The 27,623-nt window shown below is 49.9% G+C and overlaps 10 protein-coding genes across 10 annotated transcripts; 1 reads left to right on the top strand and 9 right to left on the bottom strand.

Annotated features, from left to right (window-relative positions):
* Positions 1–982: 982 nt before the first annotated feature.
* On the bottom strand, positions 983–1,348 carry CC1G_02534 (hypothetical protein; the record flags this gene model as incomplete). The annotated part of the gene is made up of 3 exons (XM_001832220.1): positions 983–1,079; positions 1,134–1,237; positions 1,295–1,348. 3 exons carry the CDS (start codon positions 1,346–1,348, stop codon positions 983–985), a joined length of 255 nt encoding a protein of 84 aa, XP_001832272.1.
* Positions 1,349–1,961: 613 nt separating this feature from the next.
* On the top strand, positions 1,962–4,231 carry CC1G_02533 (laccase 3; the record flags this gene model as incomplete). Its single annotated transcript, XM_001832219.1, has 14 exons — positions 1,962–2,077; positions 2,131–2,197; positions 2,251–2,319; positions 2,373–2,520; positions 2,575–2,644; positions 2,697–2,713; positions 2,784–2,811; positions 2,858–3,056; positions 3,120–3,647; positions 3,711–3,731; positions 3,784–3,932; positions 3,989–4,012; positions 4,064–4,122; positions 4,176–4,231. 14 exons carry the CDS (start codon positions 1,962–1,964, stop codon positions 4,229–4,231), a joined length of 1,551 nt encoding a protein of 516 aa, XP_001832271.1.
* Positions 4,232–4,615: 384 nt separating this feature from the next.
* CC1G_02532 (DUF636 domain-containing protein) lies at positions 4,616–5,561 on the bottom strand (the record flags this gene model as incomplete). Its single annotated transcript, XM_001832218.2, has 2 exons — positions 4,616–4,689; positions 4,745–5,561. 2 exons carry the CDS (start codon positions 5,559–5,561, stop codon positions 4,616–4,618), a joined length of 891 nt encoding a protein of 296 aa, XP_001832270.2.
* A 513-nt stretch (positions 5,562–6,074) lies between these two features.
* CC1G_02531 (hypothetical protein) lies at positions 6,075–7,578 on the bottom strand (the record flags this gene model as incomplete). The annotated part of the gene is made up of 1 exon (XM_001832217.2): positions 6,075–7,578. The coding sequence occupies exon 1, from the start codon at positions 7,521–7,523 to the stop codon at positions 6,075–6,077; it is 1,449 nt and encodes a 482-aa protein (XP_001832269.2). The 5' UTR covers positions 7,524–7,578.
* Positions 7,579–8,617: 1,039 nt separating this feature from the next.
* Positions 8,618–10,110, bottom strand: CC1G_02530 (hypothetical protein; the record flags this gene model as incomplete). The annotated part of the gene is made up of 8 exons (XM_001832216.1): positions 8,618–8,787; positions 8,839–8,900; positions 8,960–9,107; positions 9,164–9,357; positions 9,418–9,567; positions 9,627–9,738; positions 9,815–9,881; positions 9,937–10,110. The coding sequence occupies 8 exons, from the start codon at positions 10,108–10,110 to the stop codon at positions 8,618–8,620; spliced, it is 1,077 nt and encodes a 358-aa protein (XP_001832268.1).
* A 3,527-nt stretch (positions 10,111–13,637) lies between these two features.
* CC1G_02529 (atypical/Alpha protein kinase) lies at positions 13,638–13,915 on the bottom strand (the record flags this gene model as incomplete). Its single annotated transcript, XM_001832215.1, has 2 exons — positions 13,638–13,842; positions 13,896–13,915. 2 exons carry the CDS (start codon positions 13,913–13,915, stop codon positions 13,638–13,640), a joined length of 225 nt encoding a protein of 74 aa, XP_001832267.1.
* Positions 13,916–15,516: 1,601 nt separating this feature from the next.
* Positions 15,517–15,887, bottom strand: CC1G_15168 (hypothetical protein; the record flags this gene model as incomplete). Its single annotated transcript, XM_002910483.1, has 3 exons — positions 15,517–15,668; positions 15,728–15,785; positions 15,879–15,887. 3 exons carry the CDS (start codon positions 15,885–15,887, stop codon positions 15,517–15,519), a joined length of 219 nt encoding a protein of 72 aa, XP_002910529.1.
* Positions 15,888–16,580: 693 nt separating this feature from the next.
* CC1G_02528 (hypothetical protein) lies at positions 16,581–17,343 on the bottom strand (the record flags this gene model as incomplete). The annotated part of the gene is made up of 5 exons (XM_001832214.2): positions 16,581–16,602; positions 16,695–16,856; positions 17,126–17,171; positions 17,276–17,301; positions 17,336–17,343. 5 exons carry the CDS (start codon positions 17,341–17,343, stop codon positions 16,581–16,583), a joined length of 264 nt encoding a protein of 87 aa, XP_001832266.2.
* Positions 17,344–18,552: 1,209 nt separating this feature from the next.
* Positions 18,553–20,261, bottom strand: CC1G_02527 (hypothetical protein; the record flags this gene model as incomplete). Its single annotated transcript, XM_001832213.1, has 14 exons — positions 18,553–18,681; positions 18,736–18,853; positions 18,913–18,977; positions 19,029–19,100; positions 19,150–19,174; positions 19,232–19,442; positions 19,493–19,575; positions 19,627–19,679; positions 19,729–19,765; positions 19,820–19,843; positions 19,896–19,945; positions 19,997–20,069; positions 20,123–20,165; positions 20,219–20,261. 14 exons carry the CDS (start codon positions 20,259–20,261, stop codon positions 18,553–18,555), a joined length of 1,026 nt encoding a protein of 341 aa, XP_001832265.1.
* A 4,766-nt stretch (positions 20,262–25,027) lies between these two features.
* Positions 25,028–26,856, bottom strand: CC1G_02525 (hypothetical protein; the record flags this gene model as incomplete). The annotated part of the gene is made up of 10 exons (XM_001832211.2): positions 25,028–25,405; positions 25,466–25,580; positions 25,639–25,709; positions 25,763–25,859; positions 25,917–26,228; positions 26,279–26,368; positions 26,425–26,448; positions 26,507–26,556; positions 26,638–26,710; positions 26,771–26,856. The coding sequence occupies 10 exons, from the start codon at positions 26,854–26,856 to the stop codon at positions 25,280–25,282; spliced, it is 1,044 nt and encodes a 347-aa protein (XP_001832263.1). The 3' UTR covers positions 25,028–25,279.
* Between the last annotated feature and the right edge of the window lie 767 nt (positions 26,857–27,623).

The raw sequence follows: 27,623 nt of genomic DNA, 5'->3' as shown, positions 1-27,623 counted from the left end.
GTGACTGGAGGAGCGCGCAGCCATGGCCTTGTTCCTGGAGAATGATTCGTGCTCCCCAGATGTCATGAGCCATCGGAACACCTCCCGAGCCATTCCCGAGCTGACAATGGAACCTGGTCGCCTGCCAGGTTCCTCGAGATGAGCAACGGCTACTGGAGCAGAGCGTTCTGCAACGGAATAAAGGCTCAAGTACTGATCACTTGGGCAACTTTCTAGACATAGAAACCCAGAGCTGATTGCCAAATGTGAGTGGCGGTTGGTCAGTTGGCTGTCGCACGCCATTTTGACTGACTGAAGTCATCCTCTGCGTTTGGCTGGCGCCACCATGTATCCCATTGGTTATGATAGTCATCTCTTCAGGAATCGATCTGCCATCCTTTCGCTGAATGATTAAACCTGACCAGTAATTCCATTCAGGACGCGCCACATATCCGCAGGGTGGAACACAATTCGCGCGAAGATAATTGGCTCTTGTTTTCTTCCACCGGTTACTTGTCTGATTGGTGACTATCTAACGTCGCTTTTTAGGTGGATCGTCACTCTTAGCCGTACGCCGCAGGTCACTGCGACCACAATCGTGAGTACCTCAGTCCTCTAAATATCTGATAACAAGGCACACTTATGATATCATTCCAGGGCGGCGACCACATAAGGCAGAGTTGTACTGGGTCGTCAGCCACGCCGACTCGGACAGCCCCCCCCCCTCGGTTTCTCACAATGACAAGAGCGAAGCGTATATGGACTGTGAGGGCCGAACAGCATGCTGGCCTCACTTGTGCCTGGATCCAATCTGTTGCTGTCAGTTCCATTTTTCTTTTCCGACACTCTATGGCAAGCATCCCGAACATGTCTTGGAGTTTACCGGTGAGGCCAGCACTTCATTCGCATTCAACGTTCTGATCAGAAATGTAGTCGTTATTGATACAAGTAATATGAAAAACTGCCGCCGAAAATCTCCTCCACTGCCATGGTGTAAACTCCTTTATGCAGCCCGAGTTGGCTCTTCGCCATAGACAACTGTCTGGTCCACTTCGGGAGGGATGACAGTTGCACTGGGATCTACGATACTTGGGCCTTGACTGAAATACATCCATCAGCTATATGTATCTGTCGACATTGGGCAAGTCGCTTACGTCCAAACAAAGGTTTCAGTTCTGTCGACAAGGTATGGTTCCTCCTTGATGATGGTGTGGAACACCCTTGTAGCAGTGAAGACGTCCCCTTCAGCAGCCAAAGCCTAGGGACACGCTAAGGTAAGCCACATCTTTCGTAATGGAGAAGATAAGACACTTACGACGTTGGAAGCAAGGATGGCGACGAGGGAGGCAAAGGTGAACTTGAGTTGCATGATGAAGTCGGTGACTCTGAAGCTTTGGACTGGGGTGAGATTGTTTGACAAGTCTTCCGGTATATATCTAATTCCTTTCACCCCAGATCCTGGTATAGGATAGACCCAGATACTCTTACTAAGGTGGCACGAATGACCGACCGAATCTCGCGAGAAATCTTTCAACTTTTCCAGACACTCGATGAGTCGAAAACAATGCGTTTACCCCTGGAGTTACGGATTGGGTCTCAGGTGACTGTTACAACAAGCGCTCAGGATCCCCTAGTATGTCTAATCGTGACGTCTCTACCGACGCTTGGCGCTCATTGACAGCTATCGCGACAGATTCTTACATTTCTGTCAACGCCATCCTTTCTCGTTTACGTAGCTTTCTGCTACGGTGCTGTCCTTTGTCAGAGATCCCTCCAGCACGACGATTGATAACGAGATCTCAATCGACGGAACGGCTCCCCTGGACCTGATGCACTTATCCTCTTACTCATTGCAGTCATTACAATCGAGTCTCGTTCGCACGTTGTCACGGAATGGGACCTGAAAAATGAAGGATATAAACCCTCAAGTGCCGCCCTGAAATTTTCAGACTTTTTGAGTCGACAAGCTCGAGGTCTCCAACATGCAATTGCTTGCCTTCGTCCTCGCTGCTTTACCCCTCGCACGGGCTGCCATTGGCCCTGTTGGCAACCTAGTCATCGCCAACGCGAACGTCTCACCAGACGGCTTCGTTCGCTCGTGAGTAGGCCCGCGGCCTTTCACCATTTCTTTTCATTAACTCTCCTCTGCAGGGCTGTCCTTGCCGGCGCTACAGGTACCAGTCTTGAGCACCCAGGGCCTGTTATCGTGGGCCAGAAGGTAACACTATTGACGTCCCTTGGTCAGAATCCTTCCTTACACCCTTTATCTAGGGCGACACTTTCCACATCAATGTCATCGATGACCTTACTGACCCCACTATGCTTCGAACAACCAGTATTGTAAAGCAAATTTGCTTGGCATCCTTCAAACTTCACACTGACGTTCATGTCAGCACTGGCACGGTTTCTTGCAGGAGGGTACAGCTTGGGCCGACGGTCCTGCGGGTGTTACTCAATGCCCCATTGCCCCTGGTCACTCTTTCCTCTATAAGTTCCAGGCCAAAAACCAAGCTGGTACCTTCTGGTACCATTCCCACCACAGTGAGAGCGATGCTGGTAACGGACCTTGGGTCAATACTAACTCTTGACTTACAGTGTCTCAGTACTGTGACGGCCTGAGAGGCGTCATGGTCGTTTACGATCCCCTAGATCCCCATCGTCACCTGTGCGTACGCCTATCTATGACTCTCACCTTCGTACTCATTCCACCTACACAGGTATGACGTTGATAACGGTAATCCTTCCAATCCTTACGTCTCCGCTAAAGCTTACATTCAATCTTCATTGTTTCCTCATTTTCTCAGAGAATACTATCATCACGCTCGCGGACTGGTAAGCGCGCAAATAACCGAAAGTTCCAGTATCTGACTGTTTTCAGGTATCACGATCCCGCCCCTTCTGCTGGACTCGTCCCAACCCCCTGGTCGACTTTGATCAATGGCAAGGGCCGTTACCCAGGCGGACCCGTCGTGCCCTTGGCCGTCATTCACGTCAGCCGCGGAAAGCGCTACCGCTTCCGCCTCGTCTCCCTTTCGTGCGACCCTAACTATGTATTCTCTATTGACGGTCACACCATGGTTCGTAACCCTCCCATAATCCACTCCTCCCCTGCCTCATATTTTACGTTTTGCGACTGTTAGACGGTCATTGAAGTCGATGGTGTCAACCATGAACCGTTGGTTGTCGACCACATTCAAATCTTTGCTGGTCAACGGTACTCGTTTGTCTTGAACGCCAACCGGCCCGTCAACAACTACTGGGTCAGGGCTAACCCCAACCTCTGCTCTGTCGGCTTCGGTGGCGGTATTAATTCCGCAATTCTGCGATATGTTGGAGCTCCTGCCGTCGACCCAACCACCTCCCAATTGCCTTTCAGCAACCCACTCCTCGAGACCAACTTGCACCCTCTCGTAAATCCTGCTGCACCTGGCGGCCCTTCCCCCGGTGACGTCGATGTCGCCATCAACCTGGATATCTTGTTCGACGTCTCAATCCTCAAGTTCACTGTCAACGGTGCTACCTTCGATGAACCACCCGTTCCGGTCCTTCTCCAGATTTTGAGCGGTGCACATACCGCCTCATCTCTTCTCCCCTCTGGCAGCGTCTACACTCTTCCCCCTAACAAGGTCATTGAGCTCACTATTCCCGGTGGTGGTATCGGTGCTCCTGTAGGTCTTTCTTCTTCATCTTTCTCTCGATCTCGATGGTGATCACTCACTATTTGAAACCAGCACCCCATCCATCTTCACGGCGTGAGTATCCATCCGTTAAGCTTCATTAAGTCCCATGCTGACCGTTTGACAGCATACCTTCAAGGTTGTCCGTAGCGCAGGCAGCTCGACTTACAACTTCGTCAATCCCGTTGAGCGAGATGTTGTCAACGTTGGTCAAGCTGGCGACAATGTCACCATTCGATTCGTCACTGATAATGCTGGTCCCTGGATTCTTCACTGGTGCGCTATTTCTTTAGGCAGTCAATGTGTCAGAGTCTTACCCCCGTTCTTTTCAGCCACATTGACTGGCATTTGGTTTTGTAAGTTCACGTTTTGACGCATCAGGCGAATGGTACTCTAACTTCCTCCAGGGGCCTGTCTGTCGTCTTCGCGGAAGATGTCCCCACCATCGATAGCTCCGTTCAACCTCGTAAGTTCTGCGTGCCTCTGCTCGATATCATTTGGCTGACTTCTTGGCTTTAGCCGCCTGGCATGATCTGTGCCCCATCTATGACGCTCTTCCCCCCGGCACGAGGTAATCTCGCCCATGACATACTGGCACGGTATGACTTGGACAGGTTACGGAAATCAAAGTAAATGTTGGATAAGAAGAATAACATCGATATGTATATACAATAACTATTGGCTGTAACTGGAATTGCCTGAATGCACATGCTCTCTCTGCGCTCTCATACCCTCTTTCAAGCCTGCCACCAGCTGAGGACTCTTGGCATTCTCCGCAAAGCTGACTCGATCCTTGTGCCAGTCAAGCCAGTGCTCCGCTCGTACGCCATCTTGACTTTGGTCGATAAGCCCAATACTAATATCAATGATCTCTGGCCTCGATGCCGTCCACCAAAAGCACGTCGCTCCGCAGGTTCCACAAAATTCGGTATACCTACCGGGGCTGGCAACATACTGCTTCAAACCTCTGGGTCGTCGCACTGCGTCGGTGAAACAAATGGGATCGTCGCTTCCCACCTCTTGAACGTGTCGTCTAGGGACAAAGGCCCAGGATTGAATTTCGAATCCACTGGTGAGGCGACAGTAACCACAGGCGCAATGGCCGGTGAGGTACCTGGTCGGTTCCCCTGCTGCAAGGGAAGGACGTAGCCACCATTTCTCGTCGCGAATATTGCGAGCTTTCGCGAGGCGAGTCGTGTCCTTAGGAAAGATCAAGTCGGGATAGGGTGCCGTCGGGAGTCTGGCGATCACCTCGTCAGGGCGAGAAAGCGTGCATGATATGGCGCGACAGTGGCAGTAGAAGGAGAGAGCATCGCGCTGTTCCTCCTTGAGGTCAGGCGAACGCCAGCCCAGAGGGACTTGGTCACTGCCAATCGCACCCGAATAGCGAACGAGGTCAATGTCGTTGACCTTTAATAGTTGCTCGGCGAATCCTCCGTCCTTGGTGTCCGAGACATGGACATGACAGACCGGTTGAATGACACCCTCGGCTTGCTGTAACGCTCCCCCCGCCACACGCCAGTACTCCGTTCCCTCGTTCAACACACCCTCTTCTCCGAACGTTGAGAGCGATCTAGGCGGCCAGCCACCCGAAGACTGGTATTGGATATTCGGTGGGTCGAGATGAGGCTTCTCCTCTTGGAGATTCTCCAGGACGTTGACGTGAACCAACACCTTCGCTGAACACGTCGGGCAAAAGTACTGCGTCACCCCCTTCCTTTCCGGCGGCTGGTAGGCCTTGAGGACTTCATGTACAGGGACGGCCTTGTTGGTGCCCACCCATTGGGGGACGCCTACAATTCGGACGGTGTGGAAGGCCATCTGTCCGCTGGTGTGTCGGCAGGCATCGCAGTTGCACATGAAACAGGGGATGGGTAGGCTGTCAGTCGGAAAGGCAACGCGCATGGTGCTCTGTCGACAGTGGCAAGTAACTCGAACATGAGTAAGACTTTCGCTTCTCTGAAGAGGCTCCGGGCTTCCGCGTCTGGATGGAAGCGGGGTTCTGCGCGCGAGTTGAAGGTGTTGGAGGGTTTTGGGTGGGAGTGTAAAAGCTGATGTTGGAAGCACCGAATCCGAATCCGAAGAGCTGTCTTCGCCTTCGGGTTCGTCGTGGCGGACCTCTGTGCTCGCTTCGACTGAAACTTTGAATGGCGGTTTCGATTCTGAACGATGTCCGGACATTTCGACTTGTTGAATGCGAGTTACGGACGAGGGAATGAAAGGAATGGAAGAATCAGTGATTTCGATGGCCATTGTAATGAGGTCCGAGACATGGCCTATAATTAACGACGATGAGCTCATAGCGATCGACATCCAATGGAATTGGTCAGTCAGATTAATACTAGAGCTACACTGTACAGTGCACCAAGACCTGCGCGGGAATCCAACCTACGATAGTCAAGCCAAAATCCACTCAATCTAAGCCTCGATCTGAATGTCCTCTGTGACTGTCACTGTTGGGATTGGATCCTTCTTCTCTCTAGCGTCGGAGACGATACGACGTTTCGAAGGAATAGCTGGAGTTGTTATGGATGTGGTCGACGGGGAGGGAGGTGTAGTCTTCTCCTTCTTGGCGGCGCGTAGTCCGGCTAACAACCCAGATACAGACTTCGTTCCCAATGCCTGCTCCGAAAAGCCAACACGGTCCAAGCACCAGTCGAACCATCCTTCTGCCCTCGCTCCGTCTTGTTCTTCGTCGACCAGGGCGACAGCGACGCAAATCAGATCCGGTCGTCCAGCTTGCCACCCAAACACTGTCGCTCCGCATTTCTGGCAGAATTCTCGGTATCTTCCAGGGCTGGATATATACTTCTTCAATCCGGAAAGCTTCTTGCGGTCGTGGCTCTCTAAATCATCTTGTGGGATGTGTACACTCGTCAGGCCTAGCTTGTTCACAGCGGCACGGACCTTGGCCAAGTCGTCATCTTCATCTTCGAATAGGGTGAAGGACTGCCCTTTGGTATCGACCAGATTGGCGAGGGGAATGTAGGCCCAGGACTGGAACTCGAACCCGCTGGCTAGCCTACAGTACTCACAGGCACAGTGTCCTGCCAGATACTTTGTGGGATTCGGCGATCCAGAAGGTCGAAGCCACCACTTGCTGTCCTCCGAGTTGCGTACTTTGGCCAATCGTGTTGTATCGTGGGGGTGGAGCAGATCCGGATAGGCGGCATGTGGGAAAGATGAAAGAAGGGTAGGGCGGGAAACGCTGAACTGGACTGATCTGCAGTGGCAGGAGAAGCGGAGCTTGTCATTCTTCGTCGGCTGTCGATCAGATGGTAGGGCTTGGTGCTTCCATCCGAGAGGCAGTTCGATTGTCCCCTCTCCGTGGCTGTATCTTGGCAAGGAGACTCCATCGACAATCCTCAAGTGGTCAGCCAATCCCCCGTCCATGGTGTCCTCGACGTAGATGTGGTAGCCAGGCTGGACGATACCCTCGACCTTCTCAAGCGCCCCAGCAGCGACTGTGGAGTAACCCTCTAGGCGCTCCTCATTCCCTCCTCCTGCGGGTTTTCCGAGGTAACGGAAGACGAGGTGTGCGGAGCAGACGCTACAAAAATAGCGCACTGCATCGTTCGAGGTTTGGTAGGCAATCAAGTCGCCATCACCAACACACTCTGGTCCCGGTTCGACGTGGAATGGGTCGTCGGTGTCTGCGCAAAGGAGGGCTTCGACTTTGACGTGGTATACGACCATTTGGCCTGAGCTGTGACGACAGGTGGAGCAGTGGCAGAGGTCATTGGATATGGGAAGGGAGGAGGTTTGGAAGACCGCTCGGAAAGTATTCAGTCCACAGTGACAACGGGCTTTGATATATGTGCGTCCGTCATCGTGGGTGGGTATCGGCGTTAGAGGTCTTGAAAACATGGGTATTGCAAGGTATCCTTGAAGGATGGTTGTAGATTGAACGGTAGTTGAAGCCTAGAAAGATGTGAGTAATTGTAGGGAAAATTAGTGGAAAGGGAGAACGCATACCGCAGCGAGATGGTTATATGAGTGTGGTTTGAGGGGAAGCTCGATATGCCCTAATCAGCCCTAATAAGGGACAAGGATCCAGGCCAAAACTGTACAGTGTACGAGATGCGGAACTTGAAGGCTGTGAAGGGATCCCCGGACTTATCCTGCTGTAGTCCGTCGGAACGATGTCATCCCCATGTGAACGCCCGGAGCTGGCCCGCCAAGTCTTCCGAATCCCAATTATTTTTGCAGTGAAGTCATCGAAATTGAGAGGCCACTGGGGGATAAAAAACGTGTTAAACGTGCGGAAAGGGCTAGAAAGTATCATCTTGAACTTTGATAGATTAGCCCGGACTGTAACATGGTATTCATAGGTGCAACCTTATCATGCACATGTAGCAAGCAGGTGTTTTTAGTTTGCACTGGTTGTTGATCACTTGCCAACAGACAGGTAACTTGCGGTTCTAATGTTCATTTAGACCGTCAGCAGATAGTCGCGTGCCAATCGCATGGCATTTGAAAGGACGATCTGCTCACCTCGTTGAAGCCGACCAGGCAGATGGTGTCGTAAATTTGAGGAAAGCGCGTCAACTGTTTTGCGGACGTTGAGGCATCGAGATAGCGTGGAGCAACCAGCGTAATTACATACACTGTCTTCCATAAAGAGCGTTTTAGGAAACTAGTGATCCATTTGCAAACTCGTAGTCGCTAGTCGTCGACGCTCCTGGCGTTCGCGTCGTCGTCGTTCAATCCATTCCAGTCAAACCTCCATCGACCAATTTCCAGACGGGATCAATTCCGGCTGCGGTGAATACCGAGTCATCATGGATGCCGATCCTAGCCGACCTCGACGTCATAGATCATTCCCTGATCATTTGAATGCCTTTAAGCGCTCAATCGGACACCCATTTTTCTGTCGAGTGAAGAAGGATGGGCCTGTTTCTCATTGATGGGATGAAACAACGGACAGAAACCTTCTTTACTACAAAAGCTTTATATTGTACTTAAACTTTAATGATCACTTTACCAAACTGGTCAGAGCGGTAAAGAAGCTCGAATCCTTGCTCAAATTTGTCGAGCCCTTCGATAACATGAGATACGATTGGGACAATCTTGTGCTTTGAAATGAACGCAGTAGCGTCTTCCATGTCTTTGTGGGATCCCATGGTAGATCCTGCACATTGCGTCAGCTCGGCACCAGAGCATCCACGTTCGAAGAACTCACCAATGAGCTGTTGGTTATGGAGGACCTGTTCCATGTGCATCGTGACGGTAGGACCAGCACCCCTGAGTCGATAAGTTAGATTGACCTTCCCGGATCCTATTTAGTGCAATGGTGTACTCACATTCCATACCAAACCACCCTTCCGCCATCTTGAAGCGAGTCTTTAATCTTGCCAAGGATTTCACCACCAGCACCATCGACCACAGAGTCAAGCTTGGTGCCTTCACCCTGTTTATTGAGCAGGGTCTGAAGTTGAGCCGGCCAATTTTCTATAGGAACATGACTTAGGAACCCGGATAGCACGCATGAGTGAATGTCAACTCACCGTCTTTATAGTTGACTCCACCTTTCGCGCCGAGCTCGATAGCCTTTTGGATCTTCTCGGTCTTTCCACTCGTCACATATACATTTGCACCAGCAGCGACGCAGAATTGTAACGCGAAGAGTGCAACGCCGCCGCCGATGCCAGTGATTAGCACATTGTGGCCAGCCTGTACTCCAGCATTGATCATAGCAGCCCTAATAGGTGCGTCAGTTCAGGTTTCTTCATGGCATTTCTTTCGTCGAGGAGGCCCATACCTCCAAGCGGTGATACCGCCGAGCGGCCACGCAGCAGCCTGGATATCATCGAGATGGTCGGGTGTACGAATAAGCTGCTCCCTGTCTACGACAAGGTACTCAGCGAAGGTTCCGGAAGGTTCATCTTGTCGACATCCAAGGACCTGGAAACTGACCGAGGGAGATCAGTCACCCGCAAGTCCGACAATCTCAATGAAGCTTAAGCTTACTTCTTGGGATCCTCGGGTCCGGTGGGCTTTGATTTCCATCCACTGCTTGGAACCAGGAAGACACGTTTATTGATGAGGTCATCCTTATCATCATGGGATGCAACGACGACGCCTGATCGTGACAGAATACGGGTCGTCAGATCAGCGCATGTATCATGAGGGGAAGCGCAAGGGACATAGGCATTTACCTGCTCCATCACCGCCAAAGATACTCTCTGGTTTAAGGCGAGGGTACATTCCCTTTCGAATCCACACCTGATAGAGAATCGTCAACAAGTGCTTTTCAGTGTATGACGAAATGAGCGCGTACGTCTTTGTGGTTGAAGCCGACCGCGGCCACCTTCACAAGAACTTTGCCGGGGCCCAGTTCAGGAAGAGGGTAATCCACTCGGAGTACTGCATCGTTCTTGAAGTCGGGGATGAGCTGATTCTGGCTCTTGGCCTCTCGAACGATAACAGCTTTGGTGGTCTTAGGAACGGTCATTGTAGGCGAGGATATCTGGACGAAGAATGTGCAGGTGAAGTAGGATGGTCGTCAGCTTCAATCGAGGAAGTGCGTGGAACGGTATAAATGAGAAACACGGTGCTGGGAATCCAGTCACCGTGGAGCTCCGTACTTGTAATCTGGAGACTGATTCCCGCACCTAGAGCGCGCTCCTTTGCTGACTGAGCAGGTGGGTTTCTTGTCCAAGAGCGCCTCGATTTCTGATGGACCCACACCCGAAATCCCCGGTGGACGAAAGAGAAAAGATCACCAGCACTTACCTCTTAGCTTTCGTGAACGGGCCACAATACTCGATGAAGAGGTTTTGATTTCGAACCTGAACGTCACGGTTCAGCCCTTCAGGGCTGAATTCGATTTCAGCGTGAACGCATAAACCTGCACTCCCCACGAACGAGCGACGTCGCGGCGTCATGATTGACGGACATCAGTCCGCTGCCCAATACTCAGTAAGTATGTCATGGCTGGATAAGCAGCGTTTAGAAGTGATCATGAGAGAAGGGTTGCATCATAGAAACGTTCCTGGCTTACCAATTAAAAACCAGTATGTGAGTTGGGAGCTTACGATACGAGATGAAAGTGGAAGCTGAAGGCCCACCATCGTGCCATATGCATCGCGCAGATCTCCCATGAAGCTTGCATGAAGGTTGAAGGCAAAGGGTCTAAGTCGTGAGTTAAATATTCCAGAAACTCTGACAGGAGACGTGCGGTCGTTGCTCTTCAGCAATCAGACTGTGCTGTTTCCAAGCTATTCCATCGGATTCGGCCGAAGGTGAGGTTTACAGTCAGTGCCAAGGCTTCAAGCCCCGACGAACTTGGACGCATGGAGCTCCGCTTCGCTTTCCGAGAGGCAGCATCAAGCTGAGTTTGATCATGCACGGCTTGATCGGCATATGTAATAATAGGGCCGGAAAAAACCGCCTACCATTGCTAGACACGCACGTAGATTGGTGTAGATTGGCACAAAGTGTCATCTATCGCAGACAACCTAGGTTAGAACGTAGACAAATACGTTCCTTAATTGAACCAGTCACAATGTAACCTTCTGGTACCTTTACGAGTTGGTTGTAATGAAAGTTGAACAGAGTGTACCGAGTCAAGTAATCAACACAGTTGCAACAGAAATTAATTAGCGCCCGTTGAGCGGAACAGCATTTGTGTATCCGCTAAGAGCCAATTTGGGCAATTAAGCAACGTGATATAGAGGTATATGCATCGCTAAAATAAGCGAATCTACTGTTGACTGGTTAGTGGAACTTAAGCGCCCATCAGATATTGCCCCTATCTTCCCGAGCGCAAGAAGAGGGCGACAACATCCAGCGCCCGGGGCAGTACGATCTTCTGAGAAGTGTACAATTAGATATCAGCAAGAAGTGACGGCGCTGCAATGTCCAGTGTCCTTCCTGACCTCTGAAACCACTCGAATAATACAACAATCACACCAAGCCCGGGCGACTCTGTATGGAGGGCAGCACCGGACAAAAATCAAATTGATCATAAGTTGCAAAAATATCCTTAAGTCTCCGAAATCTTCAGACCCGACAATGGAATTGATCTTAAGTGTCCCAAATACCAAGATCTCTTATTACTTCGGATTGATCTAAACTTCTCAAATTGATCTTAACTCACCAAAATCCTCAAGTGCCGTGATATGTTCAGGTCTCCAGAGCGAAGATCCTCATAGAGCTTCGGATTGATCTAAACTACTCAAATTGATCTTAACTTACCATCATCCTTACAGCTGTTTGCATAATTCTTTGCGCGAGCAGTTTTGTAGAATCGCTTTGATGGGGTTGATGGCACCTCGGAAAACTCCGTTTTACCTCATCGCCGGTCGAATACACGGCTGTTTCTGCGATTTTTGGCGGGTGAAAGAGACGATTAGTTGGTGCAGACGATTGGAAACATAACCAGAAGTGGTAAGGGCACATTGACGAGGCGATAAGCTCGCGACAATGCCTGGGTGATGCTCAGAACTGAGCCTCGAGCGGGACTTTTGCTGTCATGCGGAGCTTTCCAACCCGCCATCAATTGGTTTCTGAAAAATCGCTCGCGCAAAGAATTATGCAAACAGCTGTAAGTCACCATGATATGTTCCAAATCTCTTGAGTGAAGATCCTCAGAGACAAGTTTATACTTACCTAGTCACAAAGTCTGAGAATCGCAAATGTCGGCACAGGTCACGTGACCTGCAGCGGTCCGTCAAACCCGGGCCTCAAATGGGCCAAACGCGTCGGTTCGCCGACGCGACGACGAGCGCTAGTGTTCACCACGGGTAAACCCGGGGTCTGAAAGCCAGGACCCGTACCCGGACCCTGGCAAAACCCTACCCGCAACCCTGCGGGTTTTCCGCGGGGTTTGAGCTTTATTTCGTCCAAAACGGCCCAGAAATGGGCGAGTTATGCCTGGTTTACTTAAATCAAGCATAACTCGACCATTTCATGGCCAATTTGGACGTGTAGGGGCTCGTTTTGAAGATCGCGGGTACGAAAATGCGTACCCGGACCCGGACCCGCCATTACCCCTACCCTAAACCCGCAGGGTTTGCCGTACCCCTGCTTTTCACTAACGAGCGCTAGGCGCGTCTGGGGGACTCTGTCATGAATCAGACCTTTCTTTTCCTTCCTCGCCGAGACTTGTAGTGAGTAACATAGGATGTCACGTGACTCAGACACGTGATGAGTCATGGGACCGTACCCCGCCAGCTGAACAAAACACTGCGCACGCACAGACCATGGACCAAACAAGTACATACAACTCAAGTAGTATATATAGAGTAGACTTGTAAGCGTAGTTTCCTCAGTCTTTAGCTGGTCTATTCCTAGCTACAACACTCTAGTCTTCACTGAATCCTATCGCTTTTCGTCGAGTCTTTTCTAGTGCAGCTATTGATTGCTTGAACGACAGATCAAGTAGTTAGTTGCTGACAGACTCGATAGTTTCAGAACCGATGGAGGAAGACCTACTTGGGGATCCATGTGATGAAACAACCAGGACAACAAAAAGAACAAAAGAATGAGCTTCTTGACTATTTGCAGGGAGTACGGTACGCCGGAGTTCCATGGATGGATTTTCCCATCACGCTAGAACTTCCACGCGTGGCGCGCCTACCCTAAAGTATTTTATGTAATTGGGCGCGCGTGGCTCATTGTCCTCCCATGACAAGATAAATAACACTGTAACTCAAGTTACAGCCACAAAGATTTTATGATACTTTGAAGGACAAATGTAGGTATACTATAGACTACGTATATATAAGAAATTCGAATTGGAAATGCTTCGTTCATGCAGGAGATGGTAAACAATCAAGTGACAAGTCTAGCTCTACACTCCGTATCCAGGCAACATTCTCAGCTAGCTATCTGTGTGCGTGCATTGGGGTTACAGTAGAACAAAGATTCGATCATTTGGAGAGTGCTAAGAACATCTTGTATGAGTTTTTGCTATCTAATGAGTTGGGGTAGAGATAAGGTAGTGTTTAATTGCAGTGCAAAGTGTTTTGAGTGATTCTAGATGAAGTCAGACGCTAATTTCGAAGTTCTGTTCGTCGGATCGCTACCCTCCTCTTCGGACTCGGAGTACTTCTCGTACGATGTGACAGGGGTGAGGGGGAACTGTTTATCAAAGCCCAGCAAGAGACAGACCTCCTGGCAGACATGTTCCTCAACAAACTTGTTGATACCCTCCTCTCCGAAATCACCGATTCCCGAGGCCCTAAGGAAAATGTAAATGAGAAGTATTCACTTGACAGCCGTCGCTTATCTTACTTGTGCTCTGTGTGGGTCATGACGTCGAATAAAAGGTAAACATCCTTGTCCTGATTACCTTGGGTGAAAGTCGCAGGTCCTGTACCTGTAGAGTTAGCGTCAAAATGTGTTATTCATACATGCATAGAAAAGGAAAGTGTCGTGAACAGCCGGTACAGCCCCTATTTTTCACTTTATCTTATCTGATCTGTCTCGCATCTTATCGTTTCACTTGCCCCTATTCCTTCGCTTCTTTATTTCCTCTATGGACTCTTTCATTCATGGAACACTGCCTCGTATTGCCCTTCGCCCCACTTCCATTGTCCTTATTGTTACGCACTGCCTCTTGACTCATTTTGACGTTCTCTTGTTCCATTATTGTTTCGTCCTTGTTCTTCGCGCAGCCTTCACGCAGCCTCATGACCTTTCTTATTGTTCTTCGACGTTTACGGTTTCGCCATTTGTTCGTCATTTTGACTCATCGCGGCTATGTAGACTGTAGAATAGGTATATAAGCTAGGTAGTCTGCTCTGTATTTCCTCAGCTTGACCTCTTCGTCAATACATCGACATAGCTTTCTGGTCTAACTTGTCGCTCATCGCTCTCATCTCTCTCGTCGCTCTCAGCTCTCTGGCACTTCCTGTTACGGTCAAGGGACGCGAACTCAAGTGAGCATGCACGTCGACCGTAGAGTCGTGGTTCCGAGGCGAGTTCGAGGGTATAGGCGTCTAAGAGTGCCTCACAAGAGGTATTGTCTTAAGACGACTAGAGCGAGTTCGAGAGAAGAGGAGAAGTGGGTATGATTCACGAGAACTAGCTAAGGAACAAGAGAGGTATCTGCAGAGCTTATATACCTATCTAGCTACGTTGAATATGAGTCAAGAGAAGTCAGAGAAGAAGGCTGCGCGAGCACAGGTTACTGCGGAGCGCAGCAGAGATAAATTAGAGAACAATAGAGGGTGGCTGCGCCGCAGCAAGAAGGAGTCATAAAGAGTCAAAGAAGGCTGCGCCGCAGCAGTAAGAAGAATTAACTGATAAAACAGTCACGAGATAAAGAAAGAGATCATGTGAACAAGAAAAAGAGTCATGTGATAGAGAAAGGACGCGAAGAGAAAAGATAGGGGCGGAATTCGTAACACTTCCGCTCTGGTTTTAAGGTTTGGTTTGGTTTAGTGTTCGCTCTTCGCGACAGAAAGCTTATCCTGGATATCGGCAAATACAAGAGTAGCCTTTGAGACGCCATAGACATAATGGCAGAACGCGTAAATAGTGAGATGTTTCATATCAGTCCGGGTAGACGGGTGGCTGAGTGTGACGCGAGATAAGTCGCGGCACACCAGAGCCTCAGACAAACACGTTGGCTTGAGTGGGTTAAAGTGTCGTGTTGAAAGAGACTAGCTACGTACAACGGGGGTTGAACCCTTTATATACTAGACTACCTACTTATGTACTCTAGAACTACCTAGGTACGATGAGGAGAAAGAAATAGGAATTCGGCATAGGAGAAGGCATAGACAAATAGAAGGAAGGAAAGGATAAACAAACCGAAGGTAAAGACAAATAAAGGCATACGTGAGACTTGGGAAGGCGCCAAGTCGAGCGGCGCCTTACACTGAGCATGCCATTGAAGCGAATCACCACTTCAGAAGGGTGCTTCCGCTCCCCACACCAAAGGATAAGGTTTTTCTTCGATCTCAGACTCACTAGGGACACCAAAGAGCTCGTCAGATGCGACGCCCGAAGCTGGTGAAGGCTTCGAAACCTCTTGATAGAAGGTAGGGTCCTCGAAGAAGTCTGAGCAGTGCAGCATTTAAGTAACTGGTACGGATCGGATCCGGAAAACAGTCACTTACATTGGTAGACATTCACGTCGGCTTGTTCCCCATCTCGATAGAATGAGTTTAGAAGCCTCTGTCGCAGCCCAGCATGCACGCCCTCAGCACGAATAAGCAAGTTGTGTGTCAAAATGTCGAATTCAGCGCTGAATTCTAGTCTCTAATATACTTTTGCCATTTTTTCCATTTTTATTTCATTCAATGTGCTATCTATCTCATGTATATACATTTATCTGGTGATATGATTCGCTGAATGGGTTGTGGTTATTGCAAGAAGAGCGAGCTTATAGATATTATAGGTGCGCGCCTAACGTACTTTAGGGCAGGCTCGCCGCGCGTGATGGGAGAATAGGGATGGTCAAGGGGTTTTAAAACCCCCGGGGTAGAGGCCAAGGGTAGAGCGGGGGTAGGGGTAAGGGTAGGTCTCCAGCTACCCTTGGCCAAACCCCTACCCCCGGTCGGGGGTAAGGGTTTTGATAAAAATCAATCAAAACCCATTTATTTCAGCATCTATGTATATTTTCTACTAAATAACTGCTGTATGTGCAATAAAACACATAAAAATATACATATAGACAACTGTAAGTAATTGTTAGTGCCAAAATGATTAAAACCCTTGGTCAAAACCCCCAGGGTTGGGGGTAAGGGTACTACCCCTACCCCTCAGTCAGGGGTAGGGGTTTTGGGGGGTGGGGGTAAGGGTAGGTGTCCGGCTACCCGGGGGTTACCCCTGTCCTTCCCTATGGGAGAATCCATCCATGGAACTCCGGCGTACCGTACAGGGAGGATCCATTTTGGATCCACCACCCAAACGTGTACCGGGGGGCTTGTGATCTTCGGAGAGCCCAGTTACATACTGTGGGCACTCGTGCTAATAGACTTTGTTTCTATTGCTGCACAGGAAAGTGTTACATCGCTTTCAGTTCGTTTAATAGGGGCTGGATTGTAATATTTTAGCGATTTAATGAACATTTTCTAAACTTACTATTCGTCTAGTGACTCTGGGCGCTCTTTTGCGCATAGGTAAGAGTAAGTATTTCTCCATTTTTTATGAAACTCTCGAGTCCCCCGGACGCGCATAGCGCTCGTCGTCGCGTCGGCGAACCGACGCGTTTGGCTCATATTGAGGCCCAGAGTTGGCGGACCGCTACAGGTCACGTGACCTGAACTGACATTGGTCAGAGAGACTGGACTCGCAGACTTTTGTTTGACTCGGAACAGATTGTCAGGTATAAACTTTTCTCTGAGGATCTTCACTCAAGAGATTGGAACATATAATGGTGACTTAAGGATTCTGGTAAGTTAGGATCAATTTGAGTAGTTAAGATCAATGTGAGAAGTTTAGATCAATCCGAAGTATTAAGAGAAATGGGCCTCTTTAGCATATTTTGAGTACTTAAGAATTTACGCACACACCTGATACGTAAGGAGGAATCCGGACACTTAGTAAGGATTTTGGACACTTAAGAAAGATTTTGAACACTTAAGATCAATTTGATTAATGTCCGACCGTGACCGTTATAACTCTGTGCTTCTCAATCAGACATCAACACGCCTCATACCCACTCGTTCCACCAAACCGCTTTAATCCCCTGTAAACATTCATCTAACTTTAACCTGACACACTTTTCCATGGCTGACATGGAGAACCCACTGTAGACCCAAGACCACGCAGCTTATCTTCTTCCATCCGTTTGACCTCATGTTTCTGGGTCTCCAATCTAACCTCCGAGTTCTCGATCTCCAAACTTTGTCTCCCTGGAAGTCGTAACCGCAAACCTCGACTTCCATTTGACTGGGCTCTTAGACAACTGGATTGACAGGATCCATGGAGACACACCCTGGCGGACTTCTAATTGTGTGGAGACATGTGGGACAGCAGCGTAAGTATACCCATAGTTCGAAGTATTGTCCTTGCTAAAGTTAGAGCTCCATGGGCCATCATCTATCTTTCTCGAAGCAGCGTTGTGATCGGCGCTGACTGTCTAAAGTATTTATTACAATATCCCCCATACTTATGAAGCCAGAAATGTCAGCCCTACAGGTCGTCATTGACATCGAGTTATGATGCACGTGTCCGAGTCGTAGTCGAGTGACCGGCAGCTCAATCTTCGCGTTGGCCCTGGCAAGTCCTCTGTGGTGGGTTCTCATGTCTTTTCAACTCTTTTCCACATTCGTATGCATTGCCGTTATCATTTAACCTAAACGACCCAGCTTCCTCGGCGTGAATGAACACCGAAATGGCTGACAGTTGCGCGGAGCTCGACCAGCTAACCTTCTAATATGCCATCTAATAGTACAAAATGTTTCCACAGGTATCATTATCCGTGAACCAAGACCTTCCTGACTATTGTACACCGGAAAAAATCTATTTACGAGGAAAGATAGAGATATAGCCATACGATTACCGTTCCAAAGTAACGAGGAAAGCAAGTGATGGTCCAGAATCCTTTTCCCCTCGCATCCGCGCCTGTCTCTATGAGAAGCTGAATAACTAATGACTGTGAGAGGAGGCGAAATCATGGGGATTCCGACCGTCCCTCCACAGACTGCAGATGATTCACGCGCTCGATAAATGCCAACGAGAATACTGGCCGCGGAGCGGATTTAGGCGAAAGAGTGGCGGCGTAGGCGAGGCTCTAAGAAAACGGTGGGTCCCTTGGGGAAGTAACCGTCGAGGTGGTGGAAAAGTGAGTGCGAAGCGGGAAAGGAGTGCGATGCGATGTTATGCAAGAAGAGACCGTAAGTTGCAGATGAAAATCCGAAAGTTGAAAGGTAGTGGATAGCTCCATGGGCACTAGCTCTGCCTGGAAGAGATTGCTAGGGGTATGGGAGTTGGACCGCTAATAAGGTGGTCTCTTGAACTCCTTGCTGATTTCCTGGGTCTCGGGGTCGTAGCTATCCCCACGCCGAATATTACCCGCGGCATCGTATTCGACGTACTTGTCGGGTGGGCTCTCAAAGGTTTCCATCTACGAACAAAGGCCGGTTCATCACCAATTTCGATCCAACCATTCTGAATTTACCTGGACATGGACGTCGACACCGTCGTTCATCACAACCTTATTAGATAGCTTCGGCCCAGGACGATTTTGAGAGTTTGCTTGAGAACGGAAAGCCAGTGTCGAATGTTGAGTGCTGGCACTAGGAAGAGAACACGGTGCGTCAATGGGGCGTCCATTGTACGTGGCAGAGAAACGTACGCGAATCGCTCTGCACCAGTCGAAGTAAACTGACTTAACCGACGGACTACGCGGCATGCGACGATCTACAACCTTCGGTCAGCTCGAGGTGTCAGTTGGTGACACGAATAACTCACCGTGCAAGCGATTGCAGCAGGGACATTGGCAATGATAGACATGACAGGGTTGAGGTTCAGAAGCATGAAGATCTGTGATACGCGTTAGTTTCTTATGGTAAGAGGAAAACAGCCGCCTTACAGTCGCCAGAAGGTTGGCAAGGAAGCTGAAGAAACCATATTTCAGTCGAAATTGACGAAGCTCTCAACTCGAGAGTACTCACGCAATGAGGAAATAAATAAGACCGTCATTGAAGATGAGTTCCACCAGCCGTGACCGGCCATTCGAGGGGGTGAACAACTTGAAGGCCGTCAATGCAAGGACGAGGAAGTCAAAGCTCATCGTGTAGATGAATGTCGCGGCCAACAGTTTGCTGTTGGTGTCTGTGATCACACAGCCCTGTCCTTCGATCCATGCGGCTTTGAGAAGAATACCTATGGGAAGGTGAGGAAGAGGATGTTGGGACGGTGCGATGGCAACGGACCGTGGAGGAGAAGTGACCAGTGTCCCAAGATGATAGCAACTAGGGGAACCCAGATGTACCAAGCTTGAGACCACACCGCAATTCTATGGACGAGCGGTGAATTGAAGCTTGAGGCTGGGTGGGTGCTTACTTACGTCCTGAGGGAAAGGTTGATACTGGCGAGTCCAATAGATGCGTTTCCAAAGCACTAGTGTCGCTTGAGCACAGATACCGACCAGAGCAAATGGACGACATACCTGATTGAAGGTGTACAGCCCCTGGCAGTTGATCTCGCTAATGGCGTCGTCAGTGACCTTTCAGCTTGATAGAGCGACGTCAGAAACTAACGTTTTCACGTTCAAGGCGATGGCTCTGGTACGAGAAATGAGCAATAATCTCGAGGACAAGGGCGACTTGGGCGTACATTCCAATCAATGCGAATAGAAGGCAGTAACGGTTCAAGAAGTAGAAGATCTGGTCGTCTGTTAGACGCGTACGGCGGGTGAAATCACGCTGGATACGCACCAAGGGCCACCGGAACGGCTTCTTCCCGACGACGAACTGCCAGTCAAAGCGGAGCGATGTGAACCATTCCCAACTGCAGATGATTTAGCTTGGTTTTGGCTGGATCGCCTAGGCCGACGAACGTACATGTAGAGCCCTAACAGCGCATGCATGAATTTGGCGAACGAGTCTAATGAGGGTGTTAGCGGTGCGCGTTGTTGAGGACGGTGGACACGGGCTCACCAGCATTGCTGACGATCGTCTCGGGGGACATCCAGTCGACCATTGTGAACGGCGAGGGCGGGGTACGAGGGCGGGCAGCGCAGGACGGGAGGGGGGGAACACTGGGGGGAGGTCCAAAAAGCGGAGTGCGGAGGTTTATATAGATCCCTGTGGGTGGATTTTAACGGACGTGACTTGCCGATTAGAGATGAGGCTTCTCCCTGAGAAGATACAGAAAAATGTCAGGAGCCCGCTGTTCCAAAATTCGTGTCAGCCTTTTCTGACCTCCTCGGTGTGGAGATACAGGGACTTTTAGGCCAGAAAAGATCGTCCCATGATAGTACTCTTTTGGCCGTCCTCTCTTTGGCAGATCAACCGCCCAACTGGGCTTACAATTTAAACCAGCACTGGCCAGATAGGCTTCTGGCCCGAGGTGAAAGAAGCCATGGCGATATGAAGCAAGCTCCTTCGAGATCGTCACTGCAGAGTTCAAGAAACCAGTCTCAAGGCTATGGAACGGGAGCGCGAAGACGAAGACCTCTGGACAACATCCTCGACGACCACGGCTGTTTAATCGAGCGTGGGAGATTAGCACCCAATCCGGGGATACTCCTCCGTCTGGCCACGGAACCAGATTCGCAGCTCGATCTGGTTTTCGAGGACTCCGATCTATTTGCCAAGATGGCAGTTACCTTCCACCCAACCTCCCATGTCGAGGGGACGACATTGCAGACCATAGCAACTCACACATCGTTAGGCATCGCAGTTATAGTCATCCATGGTGCTCAATGCTGACGGGCAGCTGAGAGGCTGACCAGGATGTCTTTCTCTTTAGATTCAAATGTTAAAGCTAACGTACACTCCTTCGTTGTTGGGAATTTGGGTGCTTTTAACGCAGAAGATTTACCGCGGAGGATCCGAGTGCCATGCTTTCCTTACAATGTGTGCAGTATGTCACCGATCCCAGGGTTGCTTCTCTATGCGTTCCTGAACCTCTGTCCCGACTCTCCCAACGTTTCAAGAGCGGACAAGGAATCTCCCATACTCGTCTTCTGTCTGCGGAGGGTTGCCTAGCGAGCGTCTGATACTCCATGTCCACACACCAGCCATCATGCTTCGAATTCTCGAGCTCATATATCAACGGGGGTCGATCTGTATACACTCCCTAGAACCCGCGGAACCTTCCAATACGTATGACTGTATGTATGTAGGGCGCTGGATTAAACCTTTCTCCTAGTACCTGCCGTCCTCCGGCGGCATTTCGCTGAAATCCTTATCTTAAAGCCGTATACTCCCCAAAATTCCTCGATGCGCCTCTTCTCACTCGCGGTGCTTTCAAAAGACCTCTTGCACCGCGCACCTCTCCTTCTGGAACCTGATGCGGCCCAGTACTAGGCTAGACCATGATACTGTTTGACTTCCCTCTTTCTGATGGGAGGCAGATGGGAAGAGACGGAATCAATCCAGTTAACCTCCCGGGTCGCTATCTTCTTTCCGTTTACTCGGTATCATGATCGTAACAAGCACCCTATTTTGAATTCTTACGCACTTGCACTCTGTCTGGGCGCCAGGCCTTGACTACAATTCAGTGCCTCAAGTCCCATTCTCCTCCAATCGTCATCTGCGCCTCCACGGAGACTGGTCCCTGTAATTATGCCGGTACGAGGTGGCATCATAACTTGTGATAGGCGAACAGTGAGTAGCGCTTAACTGAATGCCTAGATATCCCCGAAAGGCGTTCGCCTCAGGGTCCGAGGTTGTGGGCCTCACTGTACTCGCACCGGGACGGCGCGTGGCCAGGATAGATGGTCCCTTCGGCGGACTAGGCCACGTTTCAGAGAAAAGGCGCCGCACTCATTCATCGCATATCTTAGAATTTAAGCGCATAGTACGTAGCCTTTTTCTTTCAAGTCCCCCTTTTTGGCCTAGTGCGAGGGTTTGCTCCACTTTGTCCAGCAACTAACTGAGCTCAATCACAGAGGACGCACACAAGGAATCCGGGAGCCGGCTGGTCAACATCCCAGCAACCTGCTATTCCGAAGCCCACGTTCTGCAGCATCTCTTCGAAACAACAGAACTACTCAAGGAACAGAACATTGGAGTACATAGAACGAATTTAACCTGTCTGGCGTCAAAAGCACGTATCACGGTCTCGAGAGACGAAATCAGCCTTTAATTCTGTAATACGAGAGCCTTTTCCTAATCAGGAAGAGACATCGATGCGTCCAAATAGCAGAGGCTTGACAAGAAGACATTCCGTGAGACCAAAATATTGCGGTTTAAAGGTTTCCCTCCGATGATAGGCAGTGGAGGGCCCTGTGAAGTCTTTGAACCACCTTTGAATCACGACATCATGAAGCCCAGAGTACTGGGCCTGGGAGGGGAGTTAAGAAAAGCGACCATACTCACTTGATTTGCAGGGGGGCCTCTTTGTTCCCGCTATTCACTAAAATAAGGGCGTTTAAAGCCGTCTTCTCGGTCACTTGGGGCTTGTGTGCTAGCAGACCTGGAAGATGGAAGTAGGGAAGTCGACCTCTGACATACCCGTCACTGTCTTTGAATTCCCCGGGTTTGATAAGATTTGGCGCAATCTATCTTTGGATGCATATGGACCCGACGCCGTCGTGGTTATCACTTTTCGAAGCGCAGGGCCCAGTCACAAGGGAAACACGGAATCTTTGAGATTTGCGGGTTTCAAGGAAGCGTTTCACCAGCGTGGTCGGCCCTCGTTGGCCACTTCGTCGTATTCCATCGTTAGTAGGAAAGATTAACCGATGCTCGATAACATAACCTAGAAGCGCTTTATCACAGCTTGATTAGCCGTTGGGCATCGTATTAGTTCCTTGTCTGACTGGACTACTATCTCTATCTGCCCAATAAGGGCACGAGTTGCTTCGCTTTGCGAGGATACCAAGAAGTTCCTTCATTGGGATGGTGAAGCGAGTAAGCGAGTCCCAGCCTCCTGGAGAGTGCCCAAGGTCCTTTCAAGCGCCCAGGCCAGAGGATCCACCACTCCGAAACGCGAGAACCTTTCCCCATGGGCGCTAGTCTTCAAATAACCTCTCTCGCGAGCCGAGGTGTACGAGTGGAGGTGCCTTCTGAGTGGAGTTCATTCACTCCACTAATAATTACCTGCTGTGTACAAGCCGTTCCAATCGACAACCATGGTGCTTACAACCGGGGAAAACAACACCAGTACGTCAAGTTGACACGGAAAACAGTGCGCAAAGGATGTCGTGCAGTGGTAGAGCCGTGACGGACGAGAACTGTGGAGTGATCGCTCCAGGTCCACTCATTGTATCGGAACCTCAAGATTGGGTACCCCCAACCAAAATAGCCCTTTGAGTTCACAGGCGTGGTAAGTAGTACAAGGGGCACATGGAAGTGGAACGATGGAGCTCGTGCTTGGAGTCACGTCCTTGTCACTTCTGGCAGCCACATTCCAATCAGGGCCACTACTTACTGTAAATCGTTTAGCAGGACAAGATTTGCGTTTTCACTAGAGCAATTGAGAGCGCCACCAGTAACCAGTCAGCCACCAGAGCGAGGGGCTGATGCGGACGCTTCTTCAGTCAAAACTCCCTGGCCTCAGAGATCCCACCCTTCAGCCCTGCCTTTCCCTCAGCAACGTAGTCAGCCCCTCAATCACTCACACCGCAATTTTGCAATACGAAACGAGACTTTTAAGGCTACCCGACTCCGGGAAAAGCTGCATCAAAAGCTGTCACAAGCTCGATGAACTCCGTGGACTCGGACATTGGATTGGCGCGGGCGTCTATTTCACCGTCCCGCACTCCGACGGAGAGCGTTGTCCCAGCTCCCAACGTTGCCCAATGACAAGAATCAGCTGATGAAATTAATACAGGCCGCGGTGAGGTGTTTTTACACACAAGTTGAAGTGGGCGTTCGTTTCGGAAGCGCTCCATCAGGTCGGGCCGTACGCTGAAGAGGGCGTCAAACACCCCGTATAGTATCGTCAACCGCCGCCCATAGAATAACACTTCACCGCCCACTATTAAGCACATCGGTAGCTATAGTGGCCTTGTCCGATGCGCGGCACGGGTTCGTATACAGTCGAGAAGAATGCTTGTTCCAAAGGTTGAGGTAAGTCTGTAGGCCCCAACTTACACCAGACTTCGCAACAGGCCGAACAGCGCTTCTTACTGAAGAGCCCACGAAAACCCATACATACAGAAACAGCGCCATTACGGAAACTCGTGCCGGCATTTTCTTCTCAGTTGAGGCTTCCTTTGTTGTCTCCAAACCAGTCAGTCCGATTTTCCAGGTTACGCAACACTTACAATCTTTCTTGCACACCGCACGTTTAACCGCGTGCCGTAGGTGCTTCTTGCGAATGGTCGGAAAGGGACCGCGAAAATCGTTTTGAAAATTTAGCAGAAAGTGTGAGATGTGCACTATTCGAACCATTGTTTGATAAAAATCCTTTTGCGAAGCCCTCAGCTGTACCGTTGCCCAAGGGCTTCTCCGCCGGTTGGCTATGGAGTCCCATGAGATTGTATGCATACACAAGCAGACCCCACCGTACTTTACCGCTCATGTATGTGGTCCGTTGCGCGCATAGCTAATACTGGATCATTTAACAGGTTTCTACGAGCTTGAATAGGTGTTGAGTGGGCAATATGCAGATTCCAAGCCGGAGGTGCATCCGAAGCAAAGATAGAAGATTTGTAAGGTTCTCACTGCTTTTCAAGGTCGTTTTCGTAACCATGAAATCAGAACTCGTCAGGCTTGGTAACTTCGATTCGACGGTATAATCGGACGCCTCATCTCACCCTGAATTTCACGAGCATCTTCAATGGCGAAGGGTTTAACTCACCAAGATACGTGTACGTACATACGAGTCTAATATACACGAGTAGTAAAAGGAACGGTTTCTCGAAGGGAATGAGCTAGAGGTTAGATAAAGGATAGAAGATATGTTCGAAGGAATGTAGTGAAGGTCCATAACGCGGATGCATTCGTTGCAGTCTGGGCTCGAAGGAGTGAGAAGTGCGAACACTTTGTCGTCTGGTTGGGAGATTAGGACCGATATCCCGAATTACATACGCGGTCAAAGGAGGCTCAAAGCCTCGACCCTTTTGCTGCTTCCAAGTCCACTTCCACGTCAGTCTCACTGTCCGCTCGTCTCTTCCCATTGCCAGCTTGCTCGTACGAGTCGTCGTTCTCGACGTGTGAGAAGGTTTCCATCTACCAACCGACCGTATAAGCTGGTACGTCTATGAAAAAGAAATCGAATGAGTTAAGTACCTGAACATGAACACCATCGGACTTGATCCCACCCTTGGTGATATGATGTGCTGTCGCTGTCGGAGGTCGCCCAGTCCGGTTTGCTTGTGCATTTGAGGATTGGGTACCCGATGTACTGTCGACGTGAATGGTCAGAAGGTCCGAAACGAAGCCATTTACGTCCAGAGACTCACTAGATTTCTACAACCCCATTTCCTTTGAGGTTGAAGTTGGTTAATCTTCGGACTGCACGACAAGCAACGATCTAGAAACAAATTGTAAGCGAGCAACAACTGGGCCCACTACGAAGGAACTTACCGTGCTGAAGACTGCTGCAGGAACATTGAAAATGACGCTCATGATCTGGCTAAGATTGAGCACCATAAAAACCGTCGCGGTCAGGTTCGCGATGAATCTACAGACGTGCATTTAATCAGTTATGGTGTGAAGCGGGTTAAGCGCCTAAACTTACGCGATGAAGAAGAAGATTAGGCCATCCTCGAAAATCATTTGAGACAGCCGACTGGTACCCAAGCCGCGAGATACTCTGCTACTCAGACCCAACAACTTGTATGTGTTGATCAACAAGGTGATTAGGTCAAAGCACATGGAGTAGATGAAGATGGCAGCAAGGATCTTGTTGTTCGTCTCCGTAATAACGCACCCAACGCCATCGACCCAAGATGCCTTCAATTGGACTCCTTGGAGAATTAGTGACCAGTGTCCCAGGATTATCAGAACCAGGCCAAAGATAATCCAGCGGTTGTGAGACCAAATCGCAACCCTTGGCCCCTAGTCAGCCTTGGGCTTTCGTCAAATATCCAAGAGACTTACGTTCTAATTGCAAGATTAATGCTCGCCAGTCCAACGGCAGCGTCCCCCGCAATTTGGTTAAATGTGTACAGTGCTTGACAGTTGATCTCCCTACAGCCTCGTCAACAACAAGGACCACAAGGTGACGTTTGGTGAGTGAGACTTACGATACGACATCTAATGAGATGATTCTGTAACGAGTTTGGTAAGTTCACAGCCATTTGGACGAGAGGAAATGACCAAACTGACATGCCGATCATTGCGAATAGGAGTAGATAACGGTTGGCGAAGTAAAATATCTGATGGGAGCAGGTATCGGTGTGGGTGCAAGAGGATGATGGGCGCTGCGCTCAGCGCCAAAAGGTTCAGAGGGGACACACCATAGGCCAGCGGAACTTTCGCTTCCCTCTCACGAAGGCGATGTCAAATTGGAGGGACAGAAACCATTCATACCTAGACAGAAATCATCGTCAACGGTGGATGACGGGCGGAGCGCGAGACGTGGACACGTACAGATACAACCCAAAGAGGGCGTGGTTGAGGTTGGTGAAGGCCATCGCCTGCCTCTGCATCTGCTCTGGAGACTGCCAGTCGACCATGGTTGCGGGAGAGTACTGATGATTGCGCGGGGTATAAGGTGATGACGGCAAAAGGCTGAAAGGCACGCCTAACACCTGCTCAAGAGGGCCTAAAGGAGTGAGTGAGTCGCGGTTCAATCCTTTTTAGACGTGCTTGGGCCAGCGCAGCGACCCAAAATGGCGACGAAGAATGGAAGTGAATTGAAGTTCGTAATAGGAAGCCTCTTCCTTTTATTTGTCACTGGAACCTTAAGCTCAGGGTTCCCATTTCCCTGGCTGCCATTGAGTTTAGTCACGAATGGACAGCCGTTGTAGTTGTATGGGTCCACCTTGATTAGCGCCAGAATCACCGAATGTGCTAGATCGCGCCAGATCAGATTGTTCGATTCCTTGTTCCGTGGCGGGGTGTAGAGAAAAGCGATCCCACATGGCACAGAGTCAGAAACACAACCCTTGTGTCGCGACTGCAAGATCGTCGCCCAAAGCATTGCAATTGAAGTGGGGGATTGCCAGGTATACAAAGCGCCGCAGAATGCCGCCCGTTCCATTGCCTCCAGTCGAGTCAGATTGTAAGCCTAAGCAGTGCAGTTGCCATTCTCGAGGGTCGGGGACAACGCCAATCGAAGGAAGCGATTAGCCACCCAAAGCAACAGCAGGGTTCGACGAACCGAACTCAGGTGCGGCGAAAGGCCTGGGAGTTAAGAGTTGCCTAATCTGGCACACACGGGAGCGAGAGTATATGTCTCACCAGCATCAGCAGCTCTTCACAGCAGGCACGCCCATTGAGT

This window comes from Coprinopsis cinerea (assembly GCF_000182895.1).
Source record: "Coprinopsis cinerea okayama7#130 chromosome 9 map unlocalized cont3.9, whole genome shotgun sequence".
NCBI classification, from domain to species: Eukaryota; Fungi; Basidiomycota; class Agaricomycetes; order Agaricales; family Psathyrellaceae; genus Coprinopsis; species Coprinopsis cinerea.
This window is presented reverse-complemented; position numbering and strand designations above follow the sequence as displayed.